The sequence below is a fragment of the Schistocerca gregaria genome, chromosome X, assembly GCF_023897955.1.
Source record: "Schistocerca gregaria isolate iqSchGreg1 chromosome X, iqSchGreg1.2, whole genome shotgun sequence".
Taxonomy (NCBI): domain Eukaryota; kingdom Metazoa; phylum Arthropoda; class Insecta; order Orthoptera; family Acrididae; genus Schistocerca; species Schistocerca gregaria.
The window spans coordinates 613,731,268-613,743,658 of record NC_064931.1 but is presented as its reverse complement, the minus strand read 5'-3'; the positions used below and the strand labels follow the sequence as shown (position 1 = coordinate 613,743,658).

The 12,391-nt window shown below is 34.3% G+C and overlaps 1 protein-coding gene across 50 annotated transcripts in view; it reads left to right on the top strand.

Annotated features, from left to right (window-relative positions):
• Positions 1–12,391, top strand: part of LOC126299121 (twitchin) — a 484,418-nt gene that overhangs the window by 150,937 nt on the left and 321,090 nt on the right. For 18 of the 50 annotated variants that reach the window (XM_049990829.1, XM_049990822.1, XM_049990871.1 and 15 more), the window contains 2 exons: positions 5,763–5,849; positions 10,996–11,082. The exons of 14 other annotated variants lie outside the window; for them this stretch is intronic. In XM_049990829.1, coding sequence (XP_049846786.1) covers positions 5,763–5,849; positions 10,996–11,082 — 174 coding nt within the window. The remainder of the gene's footprint in view (positions 1–5,762; positions 5,850–10,995; positions 11,083–12,391) is intronic. 18 more of the 50 variants (XM_049990865.1, XM_049990831.1, XM_049990854.1 and 15 more) reach the window with 2 other exon arrangements.

The window sequence follows — 12,391 nt, the reverse complement described above, 5'->3', positions numbered from 1 at the left end:
GCAACCACAGGGTGTTTAATTAACTTATATTGACCCTGCACATTGCACCTTATGAATCATTGGCAATGCAGTACACAGACATGCCTGTGGAGTCTTTGTTTTGCATTAACACTACATGGAATGCAGATGTGAGTTATTAATAATACTAATGCAAGAAATGCATGTGAATAGAATATGTGTAAATCACTGCTCACTATCCTATACTGCTACAGGGGAAACTGATTCTTAGTTTTCCTGTACAGCAGCTATAGTGTTCTTCTGGGGAAAGCAACTTCCCCCACCACAAGTGCTGCTTGCATTTTAAGTTTACATACAGACTAAACCTCCTCAGCATTTCTGGTTCAGTTCTCTTATGTGAATAGACAAAATAACTTCACTAAACTTTATTTTATATAGTGTAGTTATTTTCTTTTTATTAAATGAGTACTTATTTAAGTGAGCTATTATGTAAAAAAAAAAAGCTCAACAGTTGGAGCTGTCAGCTGTCTACCATATTCAAGAGCTTGTTCCAAATGTAACATGCTGTCAATACAATTCAGTAATGTCAGTTTCATTGTCTCCACTATCACTGTCTGCAATAATTTTCACAGCATGAGGGGTATGATAAGCCTCACACAATCTCCACTCTCCCAACATCTGAAAAGGCCCAGAGGCTGAAATTGTCCCCCTCTGCAACGGAGGTAGGTCACCTAGCTATTAAAGAACTCCAAATATTTTAACATAAGTCAAGCAGTGCATTACAGCATATTACTGTTCTAAACATGAACATGATCAGTCCCATTCCATCAGACCCATCTTCAAAGATATACTGTGGATGTGTGATAAGTGGCTCCACTCAGTGCTGCCCTCTCTGCAAGTGCCAGAAACTCATGAATGAAAAAGGTATATGCAGTCTACCAGCAAAACAGTTAAAGATGGAAGAAGTGCAAGAACTTTCTAGTCATTCATTAATTCACCATCAAATGATTACAACAAAATTACATGGCTTTATAATATGTTGCCAATGATAGAGAGCAGCAAGGTGATACATTTACAAGTCCAATCCCTTTTCCACCAACACTACATAGATCACTGACAACAACATTCTTACAAATTAAAAACTTTTTCAGACAGTGTTTACAGGAATGTATTTTACATAAAAGCTCACTTAACAAATGCAAATAAATACTCATTTCATAAACTAAAATAACTGTACTGTATAAATGTGAGCTCAGTGAAGTTGCTTTGTTTGTCCACGCAAGATAACTGTGCAAGAAATGCTCAGGAAGTGAAGTCTGACTGTAACCACACTCATGGCGTGGGAAGTTGTCTTTCCTGGAAGTAAACTACAGCTGGCGTATAGGATGACTAAGAATCATTTTTCTCTCTACTAATGTAGAACAGTGTGCAGAGATTTATGTAGATTCTGTACATGTGCTCCATGTGTTAGCATTATTAACAAAACTCGTATCTGCATTCCATGTAGTGTTCATGTATTCTGGGGAAAACAAACACACCCTGCATGTCTATACACTGTGTTGCCAGTGATTAATAAGGCATACTGTGGAGGGTCAGCATAACCTTGTAATCACCTGCTCAATCTTACGTTTTTAGACCCATGAAGAAGGGGAGTGAATGAACACACTCCAGTGACGTATCTTCCCTTGTGCTTCCATTTCACACATTCCCCTGTGCTCCCACTCCCCCCCCCCCCTCCCCCCCCGCCCTCCCCCATCCACCCTGTTACACCCTGGAATACAGTTTATCCCTTAATAAGGACCTACTGCACTTAGACATGTTACACACATTTAATATTTGTTTTTAACCACTTCATTTAAAGATAAACATCAATTTTAGACCATTAAAACAATATTTTTAATAAACAGAAAATTTTCCATCTCCTGCAACCCAGAAACAAATAGCACTAGAGAAAAATGAATAGGACCTTTCTTGTAGGAAATTTAATGTAGTTTGATTTTGTTCTGGAGAACATTTCATGAGAATCTATGGTTTTTGAGTTATTCAAGACAACCATAAAAGAAGTGACCTTTAAACACTCCCCACCCCAGTGATTACACCCCATTGGTCAGTATTTTTTATGTATTGTTCATGGCACTCCCTCGTACCACTGCACAAAATTTGCATGTACAGTAGATCCCTGGCAATTTGAGCCCTGGAATTTCAACGTTCCGTCTGATTTGAGCTGGTCTTAAGAAAATTAAAATTTACATAAAACGAGAGTAAAAACCCATTTTCATACATATGCTTTACACAGCTTCCAGTGTGTTACATTTTTAACTTTCTTTCAGTTTCCACGTACGGTACAGGTAAAGCTGTCCTACTTAGAGTTTTCATTCATAATGCACAGAAATAACTTTGGCATCAGACTGCTCATGCATTTCTATTACAGATGGACTGGTACCATTGGGTTTCAAGGAGGGTGCTTCTTTGTCAACTTTTCACTAACTGGAACCACGTAACAATTAATTGTATAGTCCATACCATCCTTATTGTTACTCCTAGTGTTGTGCCTACTCAGCAACAGTGATCATTAAAATACAGTATGCATAGGTAACAATACAGTACACATTTTACAACATTGGCTGACCATTGTTGTATGTACTTTAGCTGGTTGTGAAGTAACATCTGTACTGTAGTGAGCCCACCCATGTCACATTGATTTTAAAGTGTTGTACGTATGTACTCTGTACCGTACATGTAACTGTGTGTTTCTTGATGTTTAAATTCATACATTACAATGAGTGGTTGGAGTAAAAGAAAATTTGTGCTGCTAAGTGTGAAACTGTAGGCTTTGAAAAAAGACTAGACAAAGGAGAAACAGTTTAAAAACTTGATGCTGAGTATGGAGTCATAGAAGTGACAGTTGGAGACTGGCATAGAAACAGAGACAAAATTGACAAATTTTCATCAAAGAAGTGTTTTATCATTAAACAGAAGTCAGTGAAGAAATCTGAGTATGAAAAAATGAGTGAAGATTTGTTCATTGGGTTTACTCAACAAAGATAAAAAGGAAACCCCGTTTCAGGGACTATTCTGCAAGCTGTATTTTTTGGAAATGAGTTAAAGGAAGGTGATGACGATTTTACTGCAAGTTTAGGATGGTTGGATAAGTGGAAGAAGTAATACAGCATAAAGCAGCTTGAAATTTGTGGTGAAAAACTTTCTGTGGGTTCTCAAACTACTACACAGTTTCATGAAAAATTAAGAAAATTTTTATAAGAAGAAAATCTTGTACTCTCGATCAGCTGTATAACTGTGATAAAACAGGACTAAATTGTAAAATGCTTCCATCTAAATGTCTAGCCTCAAAAGAAGAAAAGGCTTCCCCAGGCTACAAAAAACGTAGAGAGAGTTTAACAGTTCTTGCTGCGCTGAATGCAAGTGGAGACCTGGAACTTTAAAAAATATCCCTGCTTCAGCACTTCCTGTTACGTATGTTCACCAAAAATCTGCTTGGATGGACAAAAATATTTTTGGGAAGTGGTTTTTCGAAGATTATGTTCCAGAGACCAAAAGATAGCCAAAGAAAATGTTCTTCCCTTCCAAAGCAATCTTAACACTTGACGATGCTTTTTCACACCATGATGAGGAAGAATTACAATGTGAAGGTACTTGTGCATTGTTCTTACCACTAATGTGATGTGTTTAAGCCAGTCTAAGAACCAAGGCATTTTACAATGCTTGAAAAATAAGGTATCCACACCGTTTGATTCAGAACTTCTAAAAATAAAAAAGGAAAAAGAGAGAGAGAGAGAATATGATAAAAGCTGTAGTTTACTAAATAGTCGATTCATGGTCTGAAATAAGAGTGGAGACTCTAAAAGAGTAATGGAACCAGATTTTATACAATTTGAAATGGATACCTTCAATACAGATGAAGATGACCTACCATTGGCAGAACTGATGAAAAAGCCTTCTGGGTGTGAAAATGTGAATGCAAGTGACGTTTCAAAATGGTTGGACAGTTTGAAGAGATTGGTTTTGCAGTTGTTGAAATGGTTAGTGAACCCTCTGAAGACAGTGATGATGAGTAATTGCCTGAAGAAATTATACCTGTCATCACTTACATCGATGGTTTGGGAGTGCTAGATGTGACATTGTGCTACATTGAGCAGCAAGCAGAAGCTACACCAATTACACCATACTTCTTAGAAAATGGCATGACATTGTTGTTAAAAAACAAGGTTGTATTTTAAAACAATGGACGATGGACAGTTTCTTTAAAATGTGACGTGTACTTTTGCAACTTGGAAATATGTATCCACATATGTACATATAATGCAGGTTTGTGTTGTATTGTTTTTATTTATTTTTTAATCATTGTTGTGCTCATTAAATATTTATTCCTGATTTACCCATTGATTTAGTGGTATTTCCGTATTATCCGAGTTTTTTGTAATTCGAGGTTGCCTCAACCCCAGTTAACTTGAATCACCAGGGCTCTACTGTACACAAATTTTTGCATTAATTTTCCTTTGTTGATGGGACTAATGAGTTAGTTTCATGTTTCATGGATCATTTGCAGGATAAATTGTAATTGAATAGAAGTAGTTGTCAACATATTCAGTTTGTTTTCAAATGTTGCTTTGCTGTCAGAAATTTTATATCACTGGTAAGTGATAAAAAATTTTGGTTGCAGCATTGTGCTCCCCATGTTGTCCTCAAGACAACCTTAATGTGGAATAATGAACATTACATTTTCTGCAATCTTATGTTATTGCAATTATTCTAATCACAAATGTGGCTGAACTGATTTGTTTTAGGAGTTCCAAAACGTCCTTTTTCCAGTCCAAATTCTCATTAATATGGACACCTAGAAATTTTGAAGTTTCCACTTTATTTATTACTTCCGTACCATGTGTTACACTTATCATTGGTGTTGTACATCTAGATGTACAGAACTGAATCTTTTGTGTCTTTATAAAATAGAGAGTGAGACCATTCTCAGGAAACCAGTCAATGATACTTGTAAAAACATTGTTTACCATTTCTTCTCTTGTTGTATGTATCCTTTGATTGATTACAATATTATTGTCCTTTCCAAAAAGAATAAATTATGCTTGTTGTGTATTAGACAGAAGATGGTTTGTATATATGTGGAACTAGGATTGAGTCTTGAGGGACCCCATACATGATTTCTCCCATCAGAAAAATCTTGCCTGAATAAAGTGATTGAATTACAAAGTAAAACTTTCCTCATTTTTTTGGTGACATATGACATTACAGAAAAAAGATTTAACTTGCATTAGCTTGATAGTTGGCCTCTTTATAATCATTCATTGATTTGCTGATTTGACATTTACCGTTCTCTGATAATTCATTCCATTCTGTCACAACTTTATATGATTACAGCAGTAGGAAAATTCATTTTTCTGTTTTAATGTAATTCTGAGGAATTGCAAATTACTGTACATAATTTCAACATTATTTGTTAGTGAACTGCATTACAGTTAATATTTGAGGTATAGAATGTCTCTGTTTCACAACATGCTCAGAGTCTCACTATTACCATTTTTTCAGAGTATCTGAATATCATACAATTTAATTTTTTGAATGAGAAAATAGATGAGATTCAGTGATATTATTCATTTATTTTAGAGTGGCTGGATGTACTGTTGCTTAGAGTGTGATTTTCACAGATGAGAAACTGGTGCTGCACTGAAGCAAGATATTTGAGAAATAATCATTTTTGTTTCATTTTTTTCATTCACTTAATTTGTATTTACCCTCACACTTATGCTCCACTATATTGTTGTATTTAGCAAACTGAAGAAATAATTGACATAACTAAAGATAAGGAAGTGCCACAAAAGAAGGCTGACCTCATAAATGAGCTAGAACCTGATAAGGTAATTTATTAGTGCACTATCAATTTACACTTTTTTTGAATCCCCTCTTGGTTGCACCCTGTAGCACTGCTGCAGTTACTCTTTAACAAAATTTGCTGCATAACTATAGAGTTTAAAAACTGCCAGTTTTTGCTTAGATCTGTTGTTATGCTATTTAAACAAACTTTCATCAGCGTTGTATTGTCCCAAAAAACTTTTATTAGAGCTTTAGTTTAATGTAATGTAAAAGTAAACGCACTCTGTTTGTGTGTTCATGTAATAGGACTACTGATGCACTTTGCTTCTGTGAAGTGTTAGTTCGCTGTGTGCTTTACAAAGCAGCTAGGCTGAACTGATAAAATAACAGTGTGACAGTAATTGGACAGGAGAGAGTGAGTGAGTGGTTCAGTGATTGTGTTCTTATATATCATCGGGTAGTAGTGGTAAACATTTTCAATGTGTTCATTTAATACTTTATTATAATTTATTTCATATTTTCAAAATATGACAGTGCTGTCCCATAATCGCTGTGTAATGGAATAGCTCTCATGACATATTCTGGCTTAGTGTCAACTGTCATTTCTATGCAGTATGTTTCACATTGGTTTTAAGGAAATGTTTATTAAGTTACTGGGAATATGAAATGCACAAAAGGACTGCTAATATTATGAAGCTGCATGAATTTGCTTCAAGAGAAGCTAATTTTATTCTGCCACCTGATATGGCACATGGACAGTATAAAAAGTGAGGTTTGAAGTTAAGTAGGATTGCTTGATTATTGCATTGCAATAATCTTTTATTAGAAGGCATTTGAATAAAGTATGCCATAGATTTAAAAAATCAATTTCAGCACAGTTATCCAATCTCCATAAAGGCATGTCTGCATTCTTTGAATGCTTACAGACAAAAATCTGCCACTCAGCTATGAATTCATTGAATATTTAAGACCATTTTTTAAATAAGTTCACCCATAAATTGTTTTACATAGCTGAGTTGATTAAGATTAAGAAGTGCAGCATTGGGGATGAGCGTGTATGCTTTAATATTGTTCATCAAAAACTCTTAACCAAAGATCATGTTACTTCCAAGTGTGAACAATTACATTGTCATGGACAACAAAACCTTTTCTTAAGTTCCTATACCTCTTGTTTATTCTCACCTTTGCACAGTGACCTCAGTGTCTTGTGTGTTTGCCATAGGTGAAAGCAATAGTCTTCCAATAGCTCCATTACCAAGAAGCAGAAGTTTATCACAAGACCACTGAAAAAATAATGAAAAAAATAATGAAGTGTTTGGTCAGTTATTTCAAGTCTGGGTGCTTTAATAAAAAATTAATATATATCTGTGTCTTGCTGTATTATAATTCCTCCGATGAAAAATTGCATTGCACTGGAAGCACAAAGCAAAATTCCATTTTTTAAATCCTCATTGAATAAATATTGGAACTCATATGCTTGGAACTGTAAATTTTCACCCTTGTTATTATATTCTTGAACATACTGTATGATGGAAAGTAATTTTCAGTTAGATGACACATCAGGTACTGTAACTGAAAATTACATTCCATATTATTCTGCATTTAAGGATATATATCTCTTAATGACTCCATTCTCTTATTTACCTTTTGCTCTTCCGTTTGATCACATGAATGTGTAAATGAGCAGGAAAAGGTATTTGATGTAAAGGTACAAACATGGGCTATAACTTGTGGCCTCTACTGCAATAACCAAGATATCCCCAGAAATGCTCTCCTGCCTTGGAGGATAATTTAAACAGAGTAGATCAGAATATAAATTAATAGAAAAATATACATTAGGATGTAACTGGGCAGTGACACAGTGTTAGAGGATCAAGTATAGTGATTTTATAATACAAAGAGCAGGAGAAGGTACAGAAGGGAGTGAAATGGTTGCCAACGTATATTTGAAGTTGCATTTTTCTTTAATCATACAGTAAGGCAGGGTAGAACTAAACATCTGTCTCATATCCAGTGGAACCAAACCTGACATCTTTATATGCTCGTTGTCATTTAGATTTTTTTTTCAATTTTCTGTAATGACTTGAGGTAATAATGAGAACCCCCAACCAAAGTTATATTTTGACCCTTTTAGATTTTTTCTGCCAGAAGAATGTTTACAGCCTTTGATTTCTTAATGAGTCCACTTTCATCCAAAAGCCAAACAAATCTCTCTCCCTTTCTCTTCTCTTTTTTAAAGAAGAACAAAAGAATGCCTAAAATATTAAAGCAGTGATGAGCAGCATATACAAAATTAAAATGTTTGAAGTTGTTACTGACAAATATTTCAAGAACAAACTTATTAAAATTACTGATGGAGAAATCAATAAAAATGAATTCTGACCACTCAATGGTTCTTCCTCAGTTGTCTAAAGTCTGTAAATTTTTGCATATAACTTTTTAGAATATTTAATTATTTATTCCGAAATGCATTTTCATAGTTGCCATGAAAGGGGGAACAGCTCAGATGCAGGAAGATTTATACTCCATTCTTTTTGACTTGCATATTGTGAAAGCATTACAAATTAAACTGGCGAAGTCTTCATTAATCTCCAAGTTCCCCTAGGATTAATGAGCTGGACTTCACTTCTTGCAACAAGGGACAACACCTTACAGCATGTCCAAAATCTCCCTCCCCACCCCCCCTCCCCTGTCGCACTCCCCCTCCAACCAAACTTATTAAAGGAGTGTCAAAAAAAATGGTTCAAATGGCTCTGAGCACTATGGGACTCAACTGCTGTGGTTATCAGTCCCCTAGAACTTAGAACTACTTAAACCTAACTAACCTAAGGACATCACACAGATCCATGCCCGAGGCAGGATTCGAACCTGCGACCGTAGCAGTCGCACGGTTCCGGACTGCGCGCCTAGAACCGCGAGACCACCGCGGCCGGCAAAGGAGTGTCAGTTCATACCTACTCTGACAGCCAAACTTATTATTATCTTTAGAAAGAGGAAGAAATTATTAAAGAAAATAAGGAATTGAAGCACACAGAAAAAAGACTGAGCCAGCAAAGTAACTTGTACTGGAAAAGGTAATCCAGAAAGCAGTTTGATACTAACTGGCTCAGTCATACAATTTTTAATATCATCGTCAAAGAAGTGGCCTAATCTTATCTTAATAAACTGTAGTGCAGGGCAGCATCAACATGTCTTTCTAATACTGTCACCCTCCATTCCCTTTAAGTTACAACTTGAATGTGATGCACACAATGAATGTTTGAGTGATGCCAATGATGGATAATCATCACAGTGTTGAAACTACAACAGAACTATTCTGCATGTTGTTTGTTAACCACTCATTATTAGTATCTATTTTCAATCCTGCACTATTACTACATTTGCTAAACTGAATGTTCTCAGTGTGAAGCTATGAATTTACTAGCAGATATTGTGTAAAAAGCTTACTGTAAGCTTATTGTGCAGTTTATGTGTTTGAGCATGTATTTGATTATTTAACATATTATCTTGTAAGTATAATATTTATAAAGCAAGTTTTTTCTGCCAAATGCCATGCATTACTTGTTTAATTCAGTGCTGAGTCTTGCCTGCGAAAATTAACTTTGTCCTGCAATAGGTAATACTTGTTGATAATTACAACAAGGTACTTGTATGGGGGAAACACAAGTCTTATCTGACAGACCATCACTTCTCAGTTTGTAGATAAAAGTACTCAGTGACGAGTAAACTCACTGAAAGTGGTGAAAAGTTAGCTAAACTTCTGACTACATATTCTTTATTAAAATTTCAGTAAAGAAAATACATATACATACTTTCACAACTTTGAGGTGAAAGGTTGAACAGTGTTGAGATACTTTCAGGATTTTGTACATCACTGATTAGTGTGAAATGAATAGTAGTCTCTCATTACTTATAGTCCTGTAGATAACATAAAATCCACACTAAACAGAACATTCCAAAAAATCTGTTTCATCAATGGTGGCTACTGTCATAAAAATTGTGCCAAAAACTGGTTTGCTTTTAAGTTTAATTTACTAAATCATAGTGCATGCTGCAGTCATAAGAGTGAATTCAAGCATAAGCTAGGTATTTAGAAAACTTTTTCTTCATTCAAGCAAGAGATTAAATAATATATTTGAAGGTACATCAACTAGATTTTTGTGAATAAGTACTATTACTCATACTTATCAAAAATAATTTATATGTTGACACACTTTAATGATATATCAATTTTGTTGTTAATTAATGCAAAACATATGGACATTTGTTCTATATTATTATGCAGTATCCTATTTGCATAGAAATTTTTTTAAAAAACTATATACTAATTAGCAAACACACACACACACACACACACACACACACACACACACACACACACACACAAAAAAAAAAAAAAAAAAAAACATCTTTTTTGCACACAGTTTCTATTCAAAATACTAGGTAGGTTGGTAAGCTGTTTTTTATATACAGTTTAGTTGTGTTACACTTGATAGTGTTACCTATATGTTTATAGAATCTTTGTAATTCAGAATGCTAGACAAAAACTAACATGAACAGTATGTGAAAATAAAGTTGGAAGGATGCAAATTTGCTTACAGCTTTCCAGTCAGTATGTGATCTCATAAGAAATCAATAAAACTGAGCTGTTTATTTCTAATTATCCCTCATTTTATTTTATTGTTCTGAGATCATGTCAAGTACAACCAGCAACTCCTTTTAACTTGCATCTGTTTTGTAGAGTATATGTTGGCTGTTATGTAAATACAGATACTTAAAATGTTATGTCTGTTCTAACATAGTTGCATTACAGTTTGTAACTGTGAACTGTATTATCATCATACAATCATCTAAACATAATATTGACATATGTCATGCTACACATGCAAAATAATACACATAAACTGGAATTTTGATTTAAGTGAATCATAAAGTAAGGCTTCCAAACTTCATTATTTTTCTGGACAGTCAGAACTTGACTGTCATTTTCTGGAAGGTCTATTCCTTCCCGGTCCAAAGGGTACATGCTGTTCATCACATTTTTTGGAAATATTTATAGAACTGAAGCTCTCATTGTTGCTGCAGACACAACTGAATTTCTGAGAATATTATTTGTATTTGCCCAACATTATCATCAGTGTATCTTAATTCACTTCCATAAGTATAATTTGAATTCGTTATTGTCTTTAGAAAGAGGAGAAAAAAATTGCGAAAAAAGTGGATGAGAAACCAGTAGAAAAGAAGGTTGAACCTCCAAAGAAAGTGGAACCTGGAAAGGTAAACCTGGATGCTATTTTGGTTGTATTCATTTGTTTTTCATTAAACAGAAGACATTTCTCTACCAAATTGCTTGATTGAAAGATATTATACTCATTAATATGGCACCTTAAATTTCTTCCGCAGATCGTGTCAATGTTTCTTACAAATTAATCATTATTAATCATACATTAAAATTCTTCTGACTGTTTCTATCATTTCTTGTTATCAATTATTGGTTTTATTCATGCTGCAAACATTCCTCATTAATATTTTTCATATTTATAAGCATTTTACTTCCTCGTTTTCTTTTACATCATATTCCGCTGATAACAAAAAACTAACTCTACAGATTGCCTGGAAATATTTTTCATTGCTTCTTTCAAGATAAATATTTTATGGAAGACTCTCTATGCAGTGATTTGTTTGAATAACAGACTTTTTAATTCCATAACACTGTAACTAGTTTCTATCATGATATTTCAATTCAGAAATTTAATGTCTTACAATTTTAAGATGCGAGTTCACATATGTTTTGAATGTGACTGTGTACTATACAAGATAAAAGAAGTGTTCAGTCAAAAATCCTTTGTAACACATTATAACCTCCTATCATACTTTTGCTACTTGACAGCTCAACATCCAAGTTGACTAATCTTTCCTTCCAGATCGAGCCTTTATTCATTGTATAACAATGATGCAGAAAAATATTACTCTACTGTTACCACTTACTGAAATTGGAGTGGTACTATTTGATTAATTTTAAGGTCAAATTTAGTAAGTTAAAAAACACTTTAAAATAACTCACCCGTGTTTTCATCACATATGTTATGCTTAATTCCAGTACTGTAAGATGTCACTCAAAGCCCTTGGCTATTCAGATGCATTTAACACAGTGACAGTGAGTCTGTGGTGATGATTTTCTGTCTTGTGAAGTGAAGCATGAATGCAGAGAGCTAAATAACAGGCTGTTTTTGATAAAGAAGAAGACTCTGACAGGAAATTTTATTACATAAACAATAAGGATAAACCTTCTGGCAATATGTCAGTGTTATATAGAAGAAGACAAGAAACAAAGTAAATTTTCTGTTAAAGACTCTTCCTCTTTTCCAGTTTCCCTCATTCTGAGGAGCAGCATAAAGTTCAATAATTGAAAATGTGGCAGAAGGATGTGTAGGTAACACAAAAATGTGGTGATCTCTGCACAGCAATTGAATGCTTGCTGTTCTCGTTTGCACTCATCTTGAATAAAAAATATTATATTTCACTTTTTAGTAATTACAACATGCAGAAATCAAATTTACTTCTTTAGCATCATATATCTGAAAGA